We start from the raw sequence: 23,616 nt of genomic DNA, 5'->3' as shown, positions 1-23,616 counted from the left end.
GCCGCCGGGGGGAGAGCCGAGCCCCCGCCGGGGCTCCGGCCGCCCCCCCCGGCGCCCTCCGCCTCCCCCGGCGCCCTCCGCCCCCGCCGGGGTTCCGGCCGCCCCGGCCGGCGGCTTTTTTGCCTGGGGCGGCAAAAAAGCCAGAGCCGGCCCTGTCGCCACCTCAGCCCGGGCTCAGCTCCGGGGGATGATGCTCCGGCTCTCCAGCGGCCGGGCAGCCTGAACTGCAGTCCAGCCTGTGCGACTCAGGCTGCCATGAGCGCCGTCTAGTGACTGCATCCAGAACTGCAGTGTCAGTTCCAGCGCAGCCTGAAAGTCTCAGCTGACAGGGAAGATCTTGGTTCAGGTCCGGCTCCCGGCTTTTTGTGCCCCAAGAAAAAAAAAGGGGGGGCCTGGAGTGCCGCCCCTTGGAAAGTGCTGCCCCAAGCACATGCTTGGAGCGCTGGTGCCTAGAGCCGGCCCTGCCTAAGGTACAATGCACTCTGACACTATGGGCATGTCTACAAGCAAAAACAAAACCAAACAACTGCAGCAGCCAGTCTTAGAGCCCAGATCAACTGACTTTGGCTCACAGGGCCCATGCTGCAGGGCTAAAGGGAGAAGTGTAGACCTTCGGGTTCCCACTTGGGCTGGCCAGGTCTACACTGCTACACCTCTACCCCGATATAACACAACCCAATATAACACAAATTTGGATATAACGCGGTAAAGCAGCGCTCCGGGGTGGGGGGCGGGGCTGCGCACTCAGGCGGATCAAAACAAGTTCGATATAATGCAGTTTCACCTATAATGCGGTAAGATTTTTTGGCTCCCAAGGACAGCATTATATCGAGGTAGAGGTGTATTTTTAGCCCTGCAGTGTGACCCCACTGAGTTGACCCAAGCTCTGACACTCCTCCACGGGGTATTTATGCTGGTCAGATGTACCCCAAGGGTATGTCTACACTGTGACAAAAGTGCGGCACAGCCATGGCTGGCCTGAGCCAGCTGACCCGGGCTCACAGGGTTATAAAATCTCAGTGAAGACATTAGGGCTCAGGCTGGAGCTCCAGCCCAAGCTCAGATGTGTCTGCACTGTGATTTTATAGCCAGGCAGCCCAAGTCCCATGAGCTTGAGTCTGCTGATCCAGGCCAACCTCTGGCCTTTTATTGCAGTGTAGACATACCCTTGGGGGCTAAGCCCGATAGAAGTGCCTCTGTGGAAGGGCAGTAAATAAATGCCTGTAATCTGCAGAGAGGAAACCAATGTACAGCCATTGTAAAGCTTCAAAACAAAGTTCTTTTTGAGTCATCAATGTCAAAACTCATTGACTGTAAAATCTTTCTGCCCATCATTCACATAACTCAGACACAGCCCTAAAAATGCCTGGTGAATCTCATACATATCAGATTAAATCCTTTAACCGTGTACCAATGCAGAAAGAAGTTCTGAATAATCATTTATATTTATTTCTGTCCTTTTTTAAAGAGAAACTTATGGCAGCACTTGGTAAGTGTCATTTCTCCTCTTTCCACAGCTACAACTTTGTACGCAGCTATAGCTTGATTGGAGTGGGAATTTTGGTTTGTTTGTGTGCATGCTTGTGTGTTTCTTTAGTTTTTATTTATTTTTATTAATGTGGGGAAGGCTAAGACTGATTATCACACCAAAAGAGACTCTTCAAAAAGCAACATACAATTAAAAGAAAGAGGTTTATATAGAAATGAGTTCTCAGTCTTAACTTTAGTACTGACACTACTGAGAAATGACACAAGATAAATGTCATATAAAGAAAACAGCAACTTGTATAGAAATAATCACTCAGACTTTACGTTAATGTTGACAACCAATGTAATAAAGACATGGAATATATAAAAGAGGAAAATGAAACCTTTTCACCTTTGTGGTAACACTTCAATATCTCTAAATAGATTTGTTTCTATTAACCAAAAAATAGCAAATAGACAAGTCATTTTATCTAAGTATATGTATTTGTAACTTAATTTTTCTCCATAATTGTAAATCTTTACAAATAATTAAGGTTGTGACCCTGCAGAGTTTCATGCACTTAACCTGGAAAACTAGCTTTGCAAAATATTTTAAAAATTTCACAAAGGTTTTAATTTCAAATGCTTGAAAATGACCTATTCATTTGTTTGGGTATTTTTTATTTATTTATTTATTTATTTTAAATTCTGATCAACACTTTTTGTTTACTAAAATAAAAAACTTGATAAATGAAAAAAGATCTTATTAATAATGTATTTGATTTGGGAAAAAAACCATCAAAATATTTCACAAAAGACAGAAAATGATCATAGTACTGACAATTTTGGGCGGGGAGAACCCTAAAAAACAAAAACAAACACAAAATGTTTTTCTCTGAGAAAAACAAGTTTTCTTTTTAAAATGACCTTTTATTATTTCTCTAGCCTCATGTTTTATTTTCTGTGTCTGAGTAGAACCCATTGAACTGAGTGGAACTACCTATAAACATAGAAGCATAGAAATGTAGGGCTGCAGGGGACCTTGAAGTCATCAAGTTCAGCCCACTGTGCTGAGGCAGAACCAAGTAAACTCCTAGACCAGGGATCGGCAACCTTTGGCACGCGGCTCGCCAGGGTAAGCACCATGGTGGGCCGGGCCAGTTTGTTTACCTGCTGCATCCCCAGGTTCAGCCAATCGCGGCTCCCACTGGCCGCACTTCACCGTCCCAGGCCATTGGGGGCTGCGGGAAGCAGCGCGGGCTGAGGGATGTGCTGGCCACTACTTCCCACCACCCCCATTGGCCTGGAACGGCGAACCGCGGCCAGTGGGAGCTGTGATCAGCCAAACCTGCAGACGTGACCGATCCCTTCCCTAGACCATCTCTGACAAGTGTTTGTCCAACCTGTTCTTAAAAACCTCCAGTGATGGGATTCCACAACCACTCTTGGAAGCCTATTCCGGATCTTATCTACTCTTAGTTTTCCCTAAGATCTACTCCCGACTGCATACTCACCACTCCATTGTCCAAGTCATTAATGAAAATACTGAATAGTACCAGACTGAGGACAGACCCCTGCGGGACCCACTAGCTATACAAACTTAAGTACGTTAATCTGTCTTAGTAAAATCAGGACCAATGCATTTAGTTTTGCTTCCCCTGAACTAAATGGGAGATTTGCTATTGACCTCAATGGTTGAATGATCAGGCCTTTATTACCAGCTATTTTGCAACATAACTGCAGTGTGTCAGTGGGGAAACTGCAATTGTAATGTGTTAATATTTACATAAGTAATGGGACTTCTTATAATAGAAAAGTATTTTAAACCTGTAGTCACTAGAGGCCCGTATTCATTGAAGAGTTAGACCTGGTGATCTACACCTGTGTCTGAGCAACTGGGTTAGTATCACCCAGGTATGAGTGTCCCCACTGCAAAGCCCCACCCAAGTCATGCCCGTGTTGCTGTGTCCACAATGGTGCTGTACTCACCCAGGGTGTCGCATGGGACTTGCTAGCTAAGCTGCCTCCAGAAATCTTTTATTGCTCATGTCAGTGTGAGGTCATAGAAATGTAGGGCTGGAAGGGATCTGAAGAGGTCATCTAGACCACCCCTCCCACCCGCACTGAGTCAGGATTAAATATACCTAGGTAAAGTCCCTACTATATCTATATCTATGCTTCTGCTGCCCTTTTCCCTAGGTTTGCGTTGCTGGTTGTATTGCTTGGATGCATGCAGCAGAGGGTGCCACAATACATCACTTGTTTTGTGTATATTCCCCCTTCTACTGCCCCCTAGGGTTACCAGATGTCCTGATTTTATAGGGACAGTCACGATTTTTGGATCTTTTTCTTATATAGGCTCCTATTACCCCCCACCCCGTCCCGATTTTTCACACTTGCTGTCTGGTCACCCTACTGCCCCCCTCCCCCCAACTTGGAATTCATATGGCCAGGGAGGAGGGGACAAGAAAGCGGGAGCAGGGAAAATGGAGGGCTCTTCTGCCCTCAGTTGAAGCTTTGTTATCAAAGCTGACCGCCCAGCACATAGCATCCCTAGGACAGCAATGAGATTGGTCCTAAACCGTTGTAATATTCCCCCTAACCATATCAAAAATGGCAGCTTGTATCTTCCCCAGCTGCTAAAATGCCGGTCTCTCTTCTTCACCCTTCCTGATCCATTCTCCCATCTCCTTCCTGAAGAGGTCCTGGGATTCAGGCTTCAGGTCATTCTGGCTATGCCACAAAGCATGTGACGTTTACTCTAGCTCCTGTGGTCCCACTTTGCCTGGTCGAGCACCAGCAACATCCATAGTCAAAAGCCCATCCAGGGGAAAGGGGGCTCTGCTTGGGGCAGTGCCAAGTGCCTGGTCCAGGTCCTGATAGGAAGGACTCATTCCCAGTGAGTTGTCAGGCTGGGGGATGTGATCCTTGGTTTTTTGTGGTTCTGAGGAATTTGATTTTCTCCCTGCACTGTGATTCCCTCTGCTGAAATCTCTTCGTTGCCAGCATCTTGGAGACATCCTCCTCAAACAGCAGATTTTGGCTCCATCCCTCCCCAAATTGTGGGTGTTACTGAGCTTGCACCAGAGGTCCACCAGGATCCTCACTTCAGTACCTGACCAGCTGGCAGCATGCCGGAAGGATGATCTCTCAGATGACATCTCTGTACAAGTTTCAGAGTAGCAGCCGTGCTAGTCTGTATCTGCAAAAAGAACAGGAGTACTTCTGGCACCTTAGAGACTAACAAATTTATTTGAGCATAAGCTTTCGTGGGCTACAGCCCACTTCATCGGATGCATAGAATGGAACATACAGCAAGAAGATATTTATACATACAGAGAACATGCAAAGGTGGAAGTAGCCAGACCAACTGTAAGTACTATGGAAGTGCCGTAGAATTGTAGCAGACCACATGCAATGTTTAAACCATGAACTGGTGTCTATAAACGGGAAGGTGGCTTCCAGTGCAGAAGAAGGGTGTAGGTAGTGGCCAAGAAAATACGGCCCAGGAGGAATTGTGGGAAGGCACTGGAGGACTATCACCCCATGAAGTGATCAGCCTCCATCCACACTGCAAAGTGGGCAGGTAACCAACCTGAGTTAAAGCAGAACCTGGGCTATTCCCTATACTCCAAGCCTTTCCACTAACCCTGGGTTTAAGGCACCATCAAACCTGAGTCCGAATTTTTGTGCCTGGGCAGTAAACAGGTTGGAGCAACAGCCAGGCAAGATCCTGGACTAACTCTGCAGTGAAGCTACACCCTTGGAGAGAAACACTCATGGAACCTAGTGGAGGTTCTAATGCTTTATATTCCAGTATACTTCTGGAAGAACTTATAACTTTCTTTTTTTCTCAGTGTATTAGTTTGTACAATACTGAATCATGCAATACTTGTTCACATCTGCTCTCATCTCTAATTATATGGTTGGTTTTAGGGTGGAGAAGAGCTGTAGAAGAAGATAATTAAACATCACATTTTATCAATGTCCAAATATCAGTTCCCATGAGACAATGTTCCTCTTTTTCCTTGAATTTGGGAGTGGATGTGATAGTTCAAGGTAGACCTCCCCAGCACCCTGCACCTCACAGCACATCATGAGGAGAGGCAGGGCTTGTGCCTATGTCCTACCACACCATAATGAATCTACATCCTATTGCATCTACTTTTCCTGCCCCTCCACCGCCCGCATGTGCACTGCACCCCGCAGAGATCTGTGATAGCAGCTCCCACTCATTGTACAGATCCAGTGGGACATGCACCTCCACAGCCACTTCTCCAGGGGGAGTTTGTTTTATCTCCCTCTGCTGCTGGCCTGTCTCCGGTATCTCTGTTTCTTCCTTCATCTTCTCCCCTATAAAGAAAGCAACTAAGCCAGTAGCTCTGCAGTGCCTTCACACAGAGTAGGTGAGCAGGGACTGTGTCTATGTGCAATCCTTGCTCCAGTCTCAAGCAGAGGAACAAAGCCTTGATCCCAGACAGGGGCTCTCCTGGTTCCATTGTACAGATCCGGGATCTCCTGTGATTGGAGTTCTGAGCTTGACTCTTTTCTCCTCTCTCTATCCACCATGATCCCAGAATTCTCCTGTCTCTGGTAAACAGGACGTCACTTTAGCCTCCCCATCACTAGCATGACCCTCTCCCTCTTTCCACCAGCCACCTATTCTACACCTCCCCCCACACTTGTAGCTTCTGCCTCATTCCACCACCTCATTCCCCTTCCCTTGTTTTGACCCCTCACTCCCTGCCTCATGCTAATGTACTTTTGTGCTGTGACTGCTGCTGAGCAGTGAAATTCTGGATATGTTCAATCCTGGTACCATGTGGCCTGTTCCTGTCCGAGCTGTGACATTTCAGAGCAGGCCAGGTGCAGTGGGGAGGCTCCATAGCAAAGTCCAGCACAGGGGCAGCTGGGACACAATGAGATTTAAGGTGGGGAGGGGGAGGGGAGCTCTCTCAATATTCACTGAGTTGTACCATCTGCTGGGGCTCCCAGAGTCTCTAGTCCCTTCCCCAGGGTGAGGTGGGGGCAGGAGGGGAAAGATTCTGAATCTCAGGCCTGGCACAGCTGATACTTTCACTGGCCCGTCTCTACCAGGGGCGTGACTCTCCCCAGCACTGTGCTGAGACCATTAGGGATACATCCTGGAGGAAGGAGATTCCCTGAGTCACTCTCCAGCTGGGGCAGATCCTATCACTGACACCATCAAATTTCACCCCAGGGCTGAGCTCTGACCCTCACGCTCCCATTCTCTCTGTCCCCAGCGAATATGACTCTGGATCCATACACGGCTCATCCCAAACTTGTCCTGTCTGAGGATCAGAAAAGTGTGAGATGGGGAGACACATGGCCAGAGGTGCCGACTCCGTGGGTGCTCCGGGGCTGGAGCGCCAACGGAAAAAAATTGGTGGGTGCTCAGCACCCACCAGCAGCTCCCCGTGGCCCTGCCCCACCCTCCTACTCCAGCTCACCTCTGCCTCTGCCTCCTCCGCAAGCGTCCTGCTTTTCCCCCTTTCCTCCCAGTGCTTGCGCTGCAAAACAGCTAATTCGCGGGGCAGAGAGGGAGAGTGGAGGAGGGGGAACGCGGTGCGCTGGGAGAAGCGGCAGGGCCGGGGCAGGAATTTGGGGAAGGGATCCAATAGGGGCAGGGAAGGGGTGGAGTTAGGGCAGGGACTTTGGGGACAGGGTTGGAATGGGGGTGGGGCCAAGAGGTGGAGTCGGGGCGGGGCCGGGGCGGGAAAAGGGGTGGGGGGGCGCAGGCACCCACCAGCGCCAGAGAAAGTTGGCACCTATGCACACGGCAGCAACTGCCCAACACCCCTGAGAGATTTGACTCTGAGCCCTGGGTGCTGGGCTGTGAGGGATTCACCTCGGGGAGACATTGCTGGGAGGTGCAGGTAGGGGAAGGGGGAGGCTGGGCTGTGGGGGTGGCCAGAGAGTCTGTGAGAAGGAAGGGACAGATCAGCCATAGCCTTGGGAGGAGGTTGATAGTTGAGGGCTATCTTGATTATCACTACAAAAGTTTTTTCTCTTAATTAATTAGCCTCTTAGAGTTGGTAGCACAACTCTCACCTTTTCATGTTCTCTGTATGTGCATATATATCTCCTCACTATATGTTCCATTCTATGCATCCGATGAAGTGGGCTGTAGCTCATGAAAGCTTATGCTCAAATAAATTTGTTAGTCTCTAAGGGGCCACAAGTACTCCTGAACTTGTTGTTACATCCCTGGGGGACCAGCTGCATCTAGACATTAGGGATATAACATGGGCCGTTCACTGCTAGGTCTCTGCTTGCAACCATGTGATCAAGTCGTGATCAAGAATAAATAGTGACTTACAATGAGGCTTAGCCCACACACTGTTGTTAATGGCCAAGTCGTTAAGGCCTAAATTTACAACAATGGCCTAATTTTGGCTGTCTCAGTTTATCTCTTCGAAATACAGGACTTGAGGGCACGTGTTCCACCTGCATCCACAGCTGCAGCCGGAGTCAGTGGGCGCTGCAGGTGCCCAGCCCCTTGGAGAACCAGCCCCTAAGTACTCAGGTCAGTGACAGAGTGACAGAGGTGGGGCAGGGTGGAGTGGGAGTGGAAAGAAGTGGGGCAGGGGTGGGGCCTTAGAGGAAAGGGTGGAGTGGGGGCAGGGCCTGGGGCTTGGGGATCCGTGAAAAATTTTAAGTCAAAATGGGGGTCCTTGGGTGCTAAAGTTTGAGAACCGCTAACTTAGAACATGATAGCCCCTTGGTGAGCTATGAGAGAAGAGAAAAGTGCTTGGCACAGCTAGATAATCAATGGAAGGGCTCATGTGATGTCCCTGTGATTAAGGCTGCTTGAAAATGTTGTGGATTTTGTTGGAAAACTGGGGTTTGGATTAAACTAATATGTTCAGAAAAAGTGTCACTTTCCATTTTTTTAAATAAAAAAATGCTTCAAAACAGAATTATTTAATCAGAAAAGCAAAATAAATAAATAAATGGACATGCAACTACCATGTCACATGGGAGATGTCACATGGTTGCTTCATGTCCCTATTTTACTGTATGGGCTAGGTTCCCCAGATGGACTTCATCTCCCATGAGGCACTGTGGCCATGGGATACCCATGATGCAATGTCTCACCAAGAGAAGAAACCATGGTGCATCATGGGAGATTCATGGAGGGCAGGTGAAGCTTCCTCTGGGGGAGGCTAGCTCCCTGTCCCGCCTCTTCCACCCGAGGCCCTGCCCACACTCCAGCTCTGCTCCATCCCAAGCCCCACTCGGCCCCCTCCCAGCTCAGCTTCCCCGCTGCCGCTTGCCGTGTCCCTTCTCTTCTCCCCCCCATGCGGCCCCCACCGCGTGCCACATCTCTCCTCTCCTTCACCCTCCAAAGCCCCCGCTGCTTGCATGGGGATGAGGAGGGATGCGCAGGTGGCAGGGATCTCATGGGAAGGGGGGTGGAGAGGAGGGACGCAGCGAGTGGCAGGGACCTCCGGAGAGAAGGGAGGAATGGAGGAGAGGAGGCACTCACCAGGCAGCAGCAGGTGGTGGGGGCCTTGGGGAGCAGGGAGGGGAAGAGGCAGAGCGCACGTGGAGCCACCATGGCCCAGGCATCCGGTGGTGGGTTGACGGTGGCTGTGCCAGGGGAGACTTAGGCTCCCATTTATATCGTTTTATCAAGATCCCTGGTCTGTACAGGAGAATGGAAGCCTGAGAAACCTGAACAGGTCCTTTCAGGTACCACAGTGACATTTCCAAATTGCAATATTTTGCATTTTGACAAAAATATTTCACTATTCAGTTTTTCACTGAAAAATGGAACTTTCCAGGAGGGCGGGTTCATGTTCTCACCATTTCTACCTCTCCAAAGAGATTTTCCTGAGAAATGCATATGCTGATTTGATTCTTGAAGTGAACATAAAAATATAAGAATGGCCACACTTGGTCAAACCAATGGTCCAACTAGCCCAGTATCCTGTCTTCCGACAGTGCCCAGTGCCAGGTGCCCCAGAGAGAATAAACAGAGCAGGTGATCATCAAGAGATCCATCCCCTGTCGTCCATTCCCAGCTTCTGGCAAACAGAGGCTAGCACCATCCCTGACCATCCTGGCTCATAGCCATTGATGGACCTATCATCCAGTCACTTATCTAGTTCTTTTTTGAACCCTGTTATAGTCTTAGCCTTCACAACATCCTCTGGCAAAGAGTTCCACAGATTGACCGTGCATTGTATGAAGAAATACTTCCTTTTGTTTGCTTTAAACCTGATGCCTAGTAATTTCATTTGGTGACCCCTAGCTATTGTGTTATGAGAAGGAGTAAATCACACTTCCTTATTTATTTTCTCCACACCAGTCATGATTTTATAGACCTCTATCATATCCCCCCTTAGTTGTCTCTTTTCCAAGCTGAAAAGTCCCAGTCTTATTAATCTCTCCTCATACAGAAGCTGTTCCATACCCCAAATCATTTTTGTTGTCCTTTTCTGTACCTTTTCCAATTCCAATAAATCTTTTTTGAGATGGGGTGATCAGATCTGCACACAGTGTAATTACTGGAAAGGATTCCATGGCTGTCTCACTGAAGGAGGTGCAAAGGAGTAGCTAGAGATGTGAGCACAGGAGTTCAGTCACAGGTCTTTAGATGTTGCTGTCTATGTGGCTCGTGTGCTGGATATGTCTAGTAACGTAGAAGGAGTTGCTGCTTTGCATTGGAGCGGTGCAGGAACCAGAATGTCCATTTTGAGGGAAATTCCGTTTTTATTTTTTGTACTGAATCAGAATGAAAAAATACCTCCCTGCAACACTAAATAAAAACTAATAATTTGGGGTGAACTGAAATGTTTAATTTCAGTAAAATTCTACAGTTCTAGTCTGATTTTGACTTTTTGATTTTACATTATAATTGATAATGTAATGTAAAATAAACTTTGAGACAAAGTTGTTCCAAACTGAAAAATCAAAAGGGAACATTTTAACTTTGCGACCCGGGGTGCCTGGGGCAGCCCAGGGTGAAAATGCCAAGGTCAGGGCAGGCTGAAAAAGGAGAGCAGATTCTCCAAAAACTGGTGATTAACAATGAAGTTAGAGTCACCAACCAGTCACAAACGGTGCTCCTGATCCCCCACACTGGTTATCAAGAAGCTGAAAAAATGAAATCACAGAGCCCGCTTTACTGCATTCCAGTTCTCTGGCTCCCAATCAGCACCTAGATCCAGTACAATGAGAAGTTATTTGAAAATCTGCTCACTATAGAAAATGTTCTTCTGAACCCCAAAGGGTCAGTCACATTGCCAGGTCAATATTAGTTTGGATCTTACCCGAAATATCAAGCTGCCAGCCAATCCTTTAGTGTGTAAAACTAAAGGTTTATTATAAAAGAAAAGAAAAGGAAAGAACAAGAAGAGAGTTGTTACATGGTAAAGCAATCAGGTGCATACTGACTGCCAAGTCCACATATCAGGATCTTAGCAGTATTGGTGATTTTGCTGTCTTGAGAGTCCCTCTGGAACACATCCACAGCTTGGATAGGTCATTCAGACCTTTGTTCAGAGCTTCAATTTGTAGAGAAGTTGGTCGAAAGGTAGGAAGCAGGATTATTGAAGACAAAATGGAGATGATGCAGCTGCTTTTTATATTCTTTTTGCCATGTGGTTTGTACTTCCTGTGTCCCAAACACAAGCTTCAAAGCACATGGCATGGAAATGCCTTAAGAGTTCTCTTCCATAGGCATGCTCCTACATGTCTTGCTGACTCATCAGGTGTAGCCCCTGGCTTTTTTCAATGGATCCATTGTACAGCTGATGGGCCATCGAACAGGCTAACTAGTGCTGATGCCAATCTCTCTGGGGGTGTCACCCAGATACACAGCACAAGTTCGAAATACAGATAGATCTCACGTTTCAGAGTAGCAGCCGTGTTAGTCTTTATCCGCAAAAAGAACAGGAGTACTTGTGGCACCTTAGAGACTAACAAATTTATTAGAGCATAAGCTTTCGTGGGCTACAACCCATATTCCTAACTCATGATACAAACATATAAATGTGATTCCCACTGATACATTACAGGGTATATCTGGTAAGATTCATTGCACTTTTATAATTTTTGTATCAATAATATCATAAAGGGTCCCAAATATTCCATACAGTGTCACAAACCTTATTGAAATGCTTCACTGGAAAAAATCATCCAAGTGGACATGTTCCCATGGAAAGTTTGGATTTCAAAAAATGGCATTTTCTGATAGAAAAATTGTTCCATTCGAAATTTTTTTCACCAGCTCTAATTTTTACAAGCGAGTGACTAGAGGACAGGGCAGGCTGCAGGGCAGTGGGGTATCTGCAACATTTTGGAGGAGTTCATGTCAATTTGGACTCATCTGTAGGGCCCTACCACATTCAGGGTCCATTTTGGTCAATTTCACCGTCATAGGTGTGGTCAGATGTTGGCTGCGTGTGTTTATTCAGTGTGCTGTCCCAGCTCTGCGCAGATAGCAGAGACAGCAGAGCTTAATTAAACTACCCCATAAATCCACAGACTCGGTTTTCAGTGAAAGCACCCGGCCAGGCATATTGTCGACGAAGCACAGTAATATCACCTGGCAGATTCTACAAGGAGACTAAGACAACTATGCTCGTGACAATGGATGTAGCTCAGTCAGTGGTGGGACTTTCCACTGCTCCCTAGTCTGGTCACAGACACTCCTTCTGAGATACATCTGTATACACCGATACAAACAAGTTGCGTATTGCCTCTGACGTATCAAGGTGCCACCCATTGCCTTGTATATGCCGGTTTGATTAAAATATCTCTATCCATCATGCTGTCATCCTGACCTTATCTATAGGAGGGATCAGTGTGTTCCTGTTCTCTTTGGGGAATGTGTTGGTATCTGGATGTTCTGGTACCACCCTTCTGGAATGTGCCTGCGTGAGTGCTCTGTGCCCAGCACCTCTTAGGAATATGTGTTTCTGCAACATCAGTCCTGTGCTTGCCAAATTTTGCGAGCAGGGCCTGCCTCTTGCTTACGACTTAACTTTGCTTTATATCAGCGAAGTTGATTGCGGAGAAACCAATTCTTTGCATCGGTCTTCACAGCTGAGGATGTGAGCCATTCTTTTTAGGTGACAGATCTGAGGAACTGTCCCAGATTGAGGTATCATTAGAGGAGGTTTTGGAACAAATTGATAAATTAAACAGTAATAAGTCACCAGGACCAGATGGTATTCACCCAAGAGTTCTGAAGGAACTCAGATGTGAAATTGCAAAACTACTAACTATAGTCTGTAACTTATCATTTAAATCAGCTTCTGTTCAAAATAACTGGAGAATAGCTAATGTGACACCAATTTTTAAAAAGGGCTCCAGAGGTGATCCCGACAATTACAGGCCTGTAAGCCTGACTTCAGTACCGGGAAAACTGGTTGAAACTATAATAAAGAACAATATTGTCAGACATATAGATGAACATACTTTGTTGAGGAAGAGTCCACATTGTTTTAGTAAAGGGAAATCATGCCTCACCAATCTACTAGAATTCTTTGAGGGAGTCAACAAACATGTGGACCAAGGGGATCCAGTGGATATAGTGTACTTAGATTTTCAGAAAGCTTTTGACAAGGTCCCTCACCAAAGGCTCTTACGCAAAGTAAGCTGCCACAGGATAAGAGGAAGGTGCTCTCATGGATTGGTAACTGGTTAAAAGATAGGAAACAAAGGGTAGGTATAAATGGTCAGTTTTCAGAATGGAGAGAGGTAAATAGTGGTGTCCCCCACCAGCAGCAGTGAAGAACTGAGGGTCGGGGGGGGGAGGTACCATAAGTTTGGGTGTTCCCAGAAGTCTTCCACTCTGGTTGGGGATTGACAGCCACCCTCACTTCTGCACTACCTTCAGAGCTGGGCTTTCAGCCAGCAGCCATGGAGTTTCCTGCAGCCAGGAGAGGTTCCCAGAGGTGAGTCTGAGACGGCTTTGGAAGAAGAGAAAGTAGGCTGGGACTAGCAGCTGGTAACTAGTGCATGGTAGGTGCCCCCAGCCCTGCCTCTCCCCTACAATAGCAAGATTTCATGGTCCATGCCGCATTTTTCACAGCCGTGAATTTGGTAGGGCCCTACTCATCACACTTCATTCAAAGATTCTTTACAGTCCACAAAAAACAAACACATGTGACCGCACCCAGAAAAGAAACGCCTAATAAAAATGCAAACATCAATCAACCCATTTCTGAGCAGAAGGAAGTGAAATTAAACTCCTCTCTCATCTCTTTCCTGCATTAGAAGCCATGGCTGCTGCAAATCCAGCAAAAACTCTCCAGGATGAAGTGACCTGTCCCATCTGTCTGGAGTATTTTAAAGATCCGGTGTCTCTAGACTGTGATCACAATTTCTGCCGAGCCTGCATCACTCAGTGCTGGGGGGAATTTGATACAGATGTCTCCTGCCCTCAGTGCAGAGAGATCTTTCCCCAGAGGAACCTCAGGCTGAACAGGCAGCTCAGGAATATTGTGGAAGTAGCCAGAGAACTCAGGTTGCAGACAGGAAAGGAACCAGAACCAGTGAGACTGTGTGAGAAACACAAGGAGCCTCTAAAACTGTTCTGCAAAGAGGACGAAATCCCCATCTGCCTGGTGTGTGACAGATCCAAGGAGCACAGAGATCACACCGTGATTCCTGCAGAGGAAGCTGCCGAAGAATTCAAGGTAGGAAATGACCAACTGTTATTTTTATAGCCAGAGCCTTGGGAAAGTCACCTTCCCCCAGCATTAGGGTTTCCCTGAGCCCCAGACAGCCACTGAATGAGCCTCCACTGATGAAGAACGAGGGATTTGAGGCCTAAGTAGGTTTCCCAGCAACTGGGAATGCTCCAAAGGGTCATGCAGGTGGAGAAGTGAGGCCCTCGATAAACGTCCTAAGTCTTACACGTTGGAGTGAAGAGGGAGTGAAGAACCTGCCACCCACCATACTCAGCCCCAGTGGCAGCTCCTGTCCCACAGGGTTGGGTCCAGCTCTCCACGGAGGGGTTATGGCTGCAGAGAACTTGGTGGAAAGATTCCAGCATGAACCTACTTGTTCCACCTGTCTGGAGTATTTCAGAGAACCTGTCAGTCGGGAGGGTGGGAATATTTTCTGCCGAGCCTGCCTCACCCAATGCTGGGAGGGTTCCGATACAGCTGTCTCCTGACTGAGCAATAATTAAGAAAGGCCATTAGGAGGAAAAGACGCCTTGATAAAGGTGCCAGGCCCAGCATGATGATGAGGTTTCCCACTGGGATTCTGAACTCCTGTGTTGCTCCATGAGAAGTTTAACTCTGATGCCGGCCTGCACAAGACTAAAGGAGATGCTTGTGCTAAACACTCCATAGACCCTGTGGACTTTCAGTGCATGCACAAAAGGGCTCCAGGCAGCACAGGTACATGCCAAATACAATGGGGATTAGACTGTGTTGGAGCAAAACTAACCACTGGGCGGTGCTGACCTGTGTCAGTCTTAAGAACCAACCAAAGTGGATTCACTAGTCCTTACACTGCTTTCCCACAGCACAGAATTTTGAAACCTCTAGAACTCCCTTCTGGGAGCTTTGTTGGGATCTGGGCAGCATTAGCCGGGCAGCATTAGCACTGGAAGGGTTCAGGACAGCACTAGCGCAAATGCCAAACATTCTTGTCAAAAATCAACACATCTAATAGGGTTTGCCCTCATGCTCAGACCATTTCATTCCAAGCAGTCCAGTCTCCAGGGGTTCAGGGCTGAAATTCAGTGGGAGTTGGGCTCCTTTGAGAATCCCAGCCCATATTTCAAGCCCTGGTGGCTTCTGGAATTTGTATCACTTTGTTTGTTAAACCTTCTTAAAAACAGGATATTTCACATAGTGAATGAAAAATCCAACGATCTGACCTCAGTTTCATGTTGGTGTAAATTAATGGAGAAACAAGATCAAACAATGTCAAGGAGTCTGAAAATAAAACACTCCCAGTGTCCAGTAATATGACTCCACTTCCTTGGTATATCTGATATCATAAATCTACTGGGTTCTCCACTCATCAGTAGAGTGTTTGTTTGTTTGTGCTGGAAAAGCTCCCCACCCACACACACTCTCACTCCTAAATGTAAAAATAACACCGCTCAAATCATTTTCTGTTTCTTCAGGAAAAGATTCAGGCCCATTTGAAGACTCTGAGGGAAGAGAGAGAAAAGCTGCTGGGATGTAAAGTGAGTGTAGAGACGAGAAGCCAGGAATATCTGGTAAGTGTCTGTTATTATTAACCTGCATTGTTAACGAGCCGGATGGAGGGGCGTTCTGAATCAGAGCAATAAGGAGAGGCCGGGGCAATCTAGAGGCCCAATTATGTTTTATCTCAATCACTTGGGGGTAAAGCAGAAATTCGTTAAGTGGGGAATAATCACAAGGAAATCAAAATTAGTTGTTTTAACAGGAATTACTGCTTTGGCCTACACCATGAACCAGTATTTTTCAACCTCTTTTCATTTGCGGGCCGCTCTGGAAATTTCGAATGGAGGTGCAGAGACCCCTTTGGAAATCTATTGTCTGTCTGTATAGCTGAATTCTGGTCAGTCTGTTTTCAGTCTAAGTCTTTTGTGGACCCTTTAGACATAGTCCACGGACCCCAAGAGGTTTGCAGGCCACATGTTGAAAACCACTGCCATAAACTACTGTAGGGTTACCATCCGTCCGTATTTCCCCGGACATGTCCGGCTTTTGCGTCTCTAAATAGCCATCCGGGAGGAATTGGTAACAAGGTTAAAATGTCCGGGGGTTTTTTCTTCCTGGCCTCCCTCCCTCCCTTCCATGCAGAGTGCGGCTGCTGATTGGGTGGCTGGGCCGATTGAGCCACTCCGATTGGCCTCCAGCAGCCAGAGCCCTCCCCTGCTCCCCCCTCCCTCTGTCTGCAGCCCTGTGTAACACACAAACCGACCCACCGGGCAGCGTGTTTTGCCTACACGTGGAGCCAGAATGGTAAGGGGAGTCCGGGGGGGGGGGGGCGGTCAGGGAGCGGGGGAGTGTTGGATGGGTCCCCGGCCTCCACCTGCCACCCTCCCTCCGCGCGTCCCCCCCCGTGAGCCCCTCCCCTGCCTGCCTCTCCCTTGCCTGCTTGTACTGCCAGAGCCAGCAGCAACTGCTGTCTGCTGCCCCCGGGTCCTAGCGTCCCCCATCCACTAATGGGAAGACAGGCTGCCCTTACCCTGCCCTTCCACCCTAGCCCTGAGCCTCTCCAACGCCCCAAACCCCTCATCCCCAGCCCTCATCCCCCCGCACCCTAATCCTCTGCTCCATCCCTGAGCCTCCTCCTGCATCATGAACCCCTCATCCCCAGCCAGAGCCCTCATCCCCCCACACCCTAATCCTCTGCTCCATATCTGAGCCCCCTCCTGCATCATGAACCCCTCATCCTCAGACCCACAGCCCTCACCCCTGCATCCCCTCCTATCCCCAAACTCCCTCCCAAACCCCCTCCCACTTCCCACACACCCCCTCCTGCCCTCAAACTCCCTCCCAAAGCCTGCACCCCCGCCCTTTGCACCGCCTCCCACCCCCAAACTCCATCCCAGAGCCTGCACCCCTCACCCCCTCCTGCACACCCACCCCCTGCCCCAGCCCGGAGCCTGCACCCAGCACCCAAACTCTATCCCAGAGCCTGCACCCTGCACCCCTCCTGCACCCTAATCCCCAGCCCAGGACCTGCACGCCAGACCTCCTCCCCCCACCCAACCCCCCTCCCAGAGCCTTAGGCAGGTGGGGGGGCGGTTCTGGGCACCACCAAAATTTCTACAACCCTGCCACCCATGCCAGTGGATAAGGGTCGGGGCAGTCAGGGGACAGGTAGGGTCCTGGGGGGCAGTTAAGGTGGGGCGTTCTCAGCAGGGGGCAGTCAGGGGACAAGAAGCAGGGGGGGTTGGGGTTCTGAGGGAGCAGTCAGGGGGTGGGAAGTGGGAGGGAGTGGATGGGGGCGGGGCTAGGGCGGGGCTTCCCCTCCAGTGTCCTCTTTTTTGATTGTGGAAATATGGTAACCCAAAACTACTGTAAACTATTATTTTTATCTACTCCATATTAGCTACTATTAGTTTAATTAGACTCCCTTTATAGGTAACAGTTTATTTATATTTATGAACTAACAGAATTTTGAATTAGAAAATCCAATGCACTAGAACAACCCCCCTGATACACGGTCACTCTGCAGTTTCACAGTTCTCAGTCTTCTATAAGCCCAGAGTTTGGAGGATGTTTAGTTATGTCTTGGGGAATCCTCTTGTGCAATCTTTGTTTACAGTTTTAAGCTCCAGTTTATATACAGTCATGTATTCCGGCATGTGATGTGTTGGGTTCTATCCCTCCGCTCCCTTCTGACTTACAGTCCCTTTGTGCTCTGACAATTTCCCCATTCCTGTCATTCACCTTGTATGCCTGAGGGTGTTGTCCAGAGATGTTGTTTTACACTCCTTACTATTTTCACTACAGTTCACATCCTCCTTATTTGTTAAGTCAGTTTCTTTTCATTAGAATTTATCTTTTAGTACAGCTTATTTCCTTCACATTTCACTCTTGTGAATGATTGCTTTGTGGCCTTAGGGAATGTGGACTTCTGTCCATTGCTTCATGATCCTGGGATACTGTGTGTGTATATGTGCATCCATATAAAGGGCCTGAAAAATCCTCTCCCCAGAAAAGGATAACATGTTGCTCTACAGATTCTAAGCTTTCATTTTAATTAGTGAATTAATTTCTAGCTTTTGTGGCTGTGATAAAAATCTTCCCAATGTGAACTGAGTATCAAAAGCACAGCTCTCTGCCTGAGTCTGAAGTTTTTCGTGTCATAGTTTCATCTGTTTTTTTCTCCCCATCTGTCTCTGTCCACCTGGTTCTGAGTAGAGCTGGGCAAATACCAGATCTTTTTCCCTGGCTAGATATTAAAAAAAAAATTGGCTTGAACCAAAAATTATTTTTATAATATTTTCAGCAAATAATAAATTTGACTTTTTCTTGGTCAAAAGAAATGTTTCATTTTGACAAAATCAAAATGTTTTGTTTCAATTTTGACCATTTCTTTAAAAATATATAATTATATAAAAAAGAAGGAAATTTTCAACCACCAAGTAATTTCACATTTAAAATCCTGGAAAAAAAATTAAAAAGAAAATATTTTGATTTTTCATTTATTTATCTTTGTAACAAAACAACTGAGTGACAGTGACAGGAATTCATGAAACGTTTCAGTGTCGACAAAGCTGCATTTTTCCCTGGAAAAAAAATTTAGTGCAGAAAATGTCACCCAGCTCTAGTGGCTGAGTCCTCCTGCTGTTTTGGATTTGCATCTCCGAGGCCATCAATAATACATTATTCGAGCCGTGTCAGACGTGGGAATGTCCCTTTATGAGATTCTGGGGCCAAAAGGAAAGGTGTGAGAAAATCCTCTCTCTAGTAACCACAGGGCATTGCACAGTGTCAGGTGACTTAAAATTTGCAAAGAAATTCTCCCTCCTGCACACTCAGCACTCTGTGACAGGACCCCAGGCTCCATCCATGTCCCTGACCAGCCCGTTCCCTATTTTTTTGTTACAGAGAAAGACACTAACCAAGAGGCAGAAGATTGTGTCTGAATTTCAGCAACTGCGGCAATTCCTGGAGGAACAAGAGCGACTCCTGCTGGCCCAGCTGGCAGAGCTGAATGAGGAGATCGTGAAGATACAGAATGAAAATATCACCAAACTCTCGGAGGAGATTTCCTGTCTCAGTGAGCTGCTCAGTGAGATGGAGGGGAAGTGTCAGAAGCCAACAAGTGAATTCCTGCAGGTGAGACTGATTTAGAAATACTCCAGATCCCAATACAGGGACAGGACTGTTCCTAAAACATGAGCACAGCAGTCCAGCAGTCAGAGATCACAGTGTAACTCAGTGTGTGCATTCCTGAAATGTGAATTATTATTATTCTTTGCAGAGCCACAGACACATTGATATTAGAGATGGACAAGCTCCATTAGCTCAGGGAATCCATGGCCCTGGAGCCAGGGAAGGGACTCTTTCATAGGTGCTGACTCCGTGGATGCACCAGGGCTGGAGCACCCACGGAGAAAAATTAGTGGGTGCTTAGCACCCATGGGCAGCCAAGCTCCCCCCTCCCCCTTCCTCCCAGCACCTCTTGCTCGCTGGCAGCCCCACTGATCAATTCCTCCCCCTCCCTCCCAGCGCCTCCCAACCGCCACAAATCAGCTGTTTTGCAGCATGCAGGAGGCTCTGGGAGGGCGGGGGAGGAGCGGGTATGGGGCGTGCTTGGGGGCAGGGAGCAGAAAAAGGCGGAGCGGGGAGAAGCGGTCAGCAAGAGGTGGGATGGGGGCGTGGGTTTGGCGGAGGGGGTGGAGTGGGGGCGGGGCATGTGAGGGGTCGGGGTGGGAAGAGGCGGGGTGTGGGAATTGGGGGAAGGAGTGGAGTGGGGGGGTCAAGCACCCCCTGGCTAGAGGGGAAGTTGGCGCCTATGGCCTCTTTCCCCCATACTTCCAAAATCCCTTCTTTGGAGTGTTAAGGGTGTGTCAGGTGGGACTGAAATACACTCTCTCGCTCTCTCTCCTCTAGGATGTCAGAAGCACCTTGAGCAGGTACGTGTATCTCTCTCTCACTCCCCCTCACACTTCACAACGCTAGGAAAGAGCTTGGAGATGATGTTAGCACCGCATCTCGCAGGGGCTATACAGCAAAATGTGTGGGGAAGGTCACATTCTGGATACAAATCTCTCTGATCAATTTTATCCTGAGGTTCTCACCCTTTTATAGAAGATTCTGGAATTATCCATACAGTGGGGAAAACTGACCTCAAGTATTTCCTAGACATGTCACCTCCCTGGGGGACTGGCTGCCTCAGGATAGTGAGGATGGAATATGGGCCTTTCACTGCTGGGGCCCTGGTCACCATTCAGCCCAGGGTAGCAGTGGTCCAAGAGTCTGTCTCATCTGAGGACTGTTTGGAGACCTGTGTGGAATGAGCTGGGGAGGGGGGAGTTGGTGTCTCAGTCTAGTTCCTAGTGGTCAGATTTCTACAACACTTCACCTGGGAACCTCCTGTCCATCAGAGCATGGAGGCGAAGGAGTGAATTGGCCATGGAGACTCAATTCCCCTTTTATCCCCAGAGCTGGTATCTCCAGGTCAGAGTTGAAGAATATTAATGGGTCCTTTTGGGGGAAGGTTTCACTGCCATGGCCTGCGCTGCACCTGCTCTGAGGCTGGGAGAAGTCGAGGAATTCTAACTCCAGGCCCATTAGAGAAGTAGCTCACTAGCAAGAACTTATGAGTCAATACATGAAATAGAATCACATGAAATTATTCCGTCCAGGTGTGAGAAGGGGAAGTTCCAACAGCCAGAGGAGATTTCTCCTGAACTGGAAGAGCGAGTCAGTGGTTTCTCCCAGAAAACTATTGCGCTATTGGAGACTGTGAGGAAGTTCAAAGGTACCAGAAGGGATCTAGGAGGGGAAATTGGGATGAGCATCTGAGTCTATCGGAGGAGAATATCTCTGGCCAATTGGTTCATAATTAGATTATGTGTGTATTTAATTGTTGGGTGAGAATGCCACACACTTGGGGTCGAAGTTACTCAGGTTGATTAATTCAAACCTTTATTTGTATCTAAAGCATGCCTTGCAATTACAATTACTATGAAAGTAAGAAATGAGATATACTGAAAGAAGTACTGGCCAGTTGCCAGTCAGTCAGTATAAACGCACAATCTCGGTCTGTGCAAACTTCTGCATGACCCTTGTACCAATTCTCAATTCTGAACATAATAACTAGTGGAAAGCAGATAAACTGAGGAGATGTAGGGGGCCCAGGCATCAGGATGTCTTACATAAATTCACGACTTACCGAAGGTCACAACATTCAGGCCCAAATTTAGCAAAACGACCTAATTTGGGGCACCTGAGTTTCTCTCTCCCAACTAGAGAGCTGCAGGGCAGGTGCTCCAGAGCTGTGTAGCCTCCACAGCTGCAGGTGGAGTCAGTGGGAGCTGCAGGTGCCCAACCCCTCTGAGAACCAGGCCCCAGGTGTCTAAGGTCAGCACCCAAAATCTAGACCCTAAATGAAAGGCCATTTGTTAGAGCTGGACTCAGCCCATCACTGGGCTCTGGTCCCGTATAGCAGCTAGTCTGGGCACATGGGCTGTATGGAAGGAGAAAGCCCCTCCCCCACGGTGCGGGATCCCTCCAGCACAGGAGCCTCTTGTGCCTCCTCCACAGCAGCTGCAGGCACAAGGCATGTTCCTGAGAGGGCTGGGAATGGGGTGGGGGGGGTGAGGGCGGGTGGAAGAGGTAGGGGGTGGACGAGGCACAGAGGGACATGGGCAGTGTAAAGTTGGGCCTCTGACACTCTGCACACTGGGCAAGACACACAGGGCCCATTGTCATAGGGATGTAACTCTGGCTGGCTTCAGAACTTCCTCAGCCTGTGCCAAGGTCTGCACCAGCCTCTGCAGCCACTGAATAGCGGAGTCACAAGTTTTATCTCTTTCCTCCTTTCCCCATTCAGACACTCTGCCGTCTGCACTGGCGACAAAAAGAGGTAGGTTGACAAAATTTCCCAAAGGGAAAACAGGACACCGTGTGGGCCTAGTCCGAGCCCTCCCCGCTCCACCCCAACAGGGCTGGTGTTGCTGCTTGCCCAAGCACTGCCTGCCCCCCATGCACTGGCATCGCTGCTAGCTTCAGCCCCGCCTTCCTCCCTGCCTGAGCTCTGCCTCCCCGCCTGTTTGGGGCTGGCATCACCACTCGCCCCCCTGCTCGTTCCTCTGCATCCCATTTTTGTCAAAAAAGTCGGGATGGCTAGGACAAGGCTTAAATGGGATCGTTCAGACAGGGTGAGAATGTGTTTAAATTATGAGAAAATTCCAATGAAAACATCTTCATGAGATTGTAGCTAAAGTTACCAACCAAATCAACCCCAGCCATGGCACCCAACCCGAAAAATAAACCCATTAAACAGTGAGGAGCTCAGAAGCTGAGGTCACATAAACAATCCTGACACCAACCTTTTTTGCTGAATTCATGCCCACACTGATGATCAGAAACACTCTCCCAGAGTAGCATCCAAACACCCTTAACTCTGACCTTGGGGTTTTCATAGACAATCACAGGACTTTTAATATAAATTGAGGGGAATGAGAGCTCCCTCCCCTGAGTGCTGACAGATCCCTCTCCTTCACCCCAGTGCAGGGGGTCTCCCCATCACTCTTCTCCAACATCCTGCCGTTCCTTTGGGCAGGGCTGGGCTCTCCCATTAGAGCTGCTCACTCTTTCATGGATTGGGGAGATGCTCTCGCTCTGACGCTGGCCCCTCTCCCTTCTCTCTGGGCTGGGGATGGGGCTACCCCACCGAATGCCACCTCCCACTCTCTGGTCTTAATTGGCGCTCCGCAATGCTGCCCCTTCCTCTCTGTTCCTTGACCCTGGAGTGGAGGCTGCATTAGGGAAGGGAGCTTCCCTCTGGGGTTTAAAGCTGGTACCTGCCTCTTCTCATCCCTCCTCACCAAAAGCTTCTGACACCTTCCTTGCTGTGTCTCTGTCACTGAGAATGGAGCAGCCCCAGCAGGAGGAACTGAAGCCTCTGCAAACATGAAAAACAAGTGAAGTGATTCCTATTAAACAGTGAGGAACTGCAGTGACATCTCTGCTCAGCCTCAGGTGCCCAGGACAAAGGCAGCTCCCTGGGATCCAGGCCAGGACTGTCCCAGCCAGAACAGGGCTGCTGGGGAGTGTGAGAAATGGTCCCAACCTTCCCCGGGGCTGAGCTCTGCCTCCAACGCTCTGATTCTCTCTCCCCCCAGTGAACGTGACTCTGGATCCAGACACGGTTCATCCCCAACTTGTCCTGTCTGAGGATTGGAAAAGCGTGAGATGGGAAGAAACATGGCAGGATCTGCCTGACAGTCCTGAAAGATTTGACACTGAGCCCTGTGTACTGGGCTGTGAGGGATTCACCTCTGGGAGACATTGCTGGGAGGTGGAGGTGGGTGGTGGGGGAGGCTGGTTTGTGGGGGTGGCCAGAGAGTCTGTGAGGAGGAAGGGACAGATCAGCCCTGAGGAGGGGATCTGGGCTGTGGGGTATGTGTTGGATCAGTTCTGGGCTCTCACCTCCCCTGCAACCCTCCTGCCCCTGAGCCGGTTCCCCAGCAGG

The 23,616-nt window shown here is 48.6% G+C and overlaps 1 protein-coding gene across 1 annotated transcript in view; it reads left to right on the top strand.

Moving 5' to 3' along the window:
* The first annotated feature begins 13,685 nt into the window (after positions 1 to 13,685).
* The window catches only part of LOC115271304 (zinc finger protein RFP-like), a 10,194-nt gene continuing 263 nt past the window's right edge, over positions 13,686 to 23,616 (top strand). Inside the window, exons 1-8 of the mRNA XM_029912879.1 lie at positions 13,686 to 14,141; positions 15,590 to 15,685; positions 19,020 to 19,250; positions 20,028 to 20,050; positions 20,783 to 20,898; positions 21,973 to 22,012; positions 22,281 to 22,300; positions 23,267 to 23,615. Coding sequence (XP_029768739.1) covers positions 13,725 to 14,141; positions 15,590 to 15,685; positions 19,020 to 19,250; positions 20,028 to 20,050; positions 20,783 to 20,898; positions 21,973 to 22,012; positions 22,281 to 22,300; positions 23,267 to 23,615 — 1,292 coding nt within the window. The 5' untranslated portion in view covers positions 13,686 to 13,724. The remainder of the gene's footprint in view (positions 14,142 to 15,589; positions 15,686 to 19,019; positions 19,251 to 20,027; positions 20,051 to 20,782; positions 20,899 to 21,972; positions 22,013 to 22,280; positions 22,301 to 23,266; position 23,616) is intronic.

This window comes from Terrapene carolina, unplaced genomic scaffold (genome assembly GCF_002925995.2).
Source record: "Terrapene carolina triunguis isolate 2854851 unplaced genomic scaffold, T_m_triunguis-2.0 Scaffold344, whole genome shotgun sequence".
In the NCBI taxonomy this organism is placed as follows: Eukaryota; Metazoa; Chordata; order Testudines; family Emydidae; genus Terrapene; species Terrapene triunguis.
Note: the sequence above shows the minus strand (reverse complement) of the source record. Positions and strands in the feature narration are given on the sequence as shown.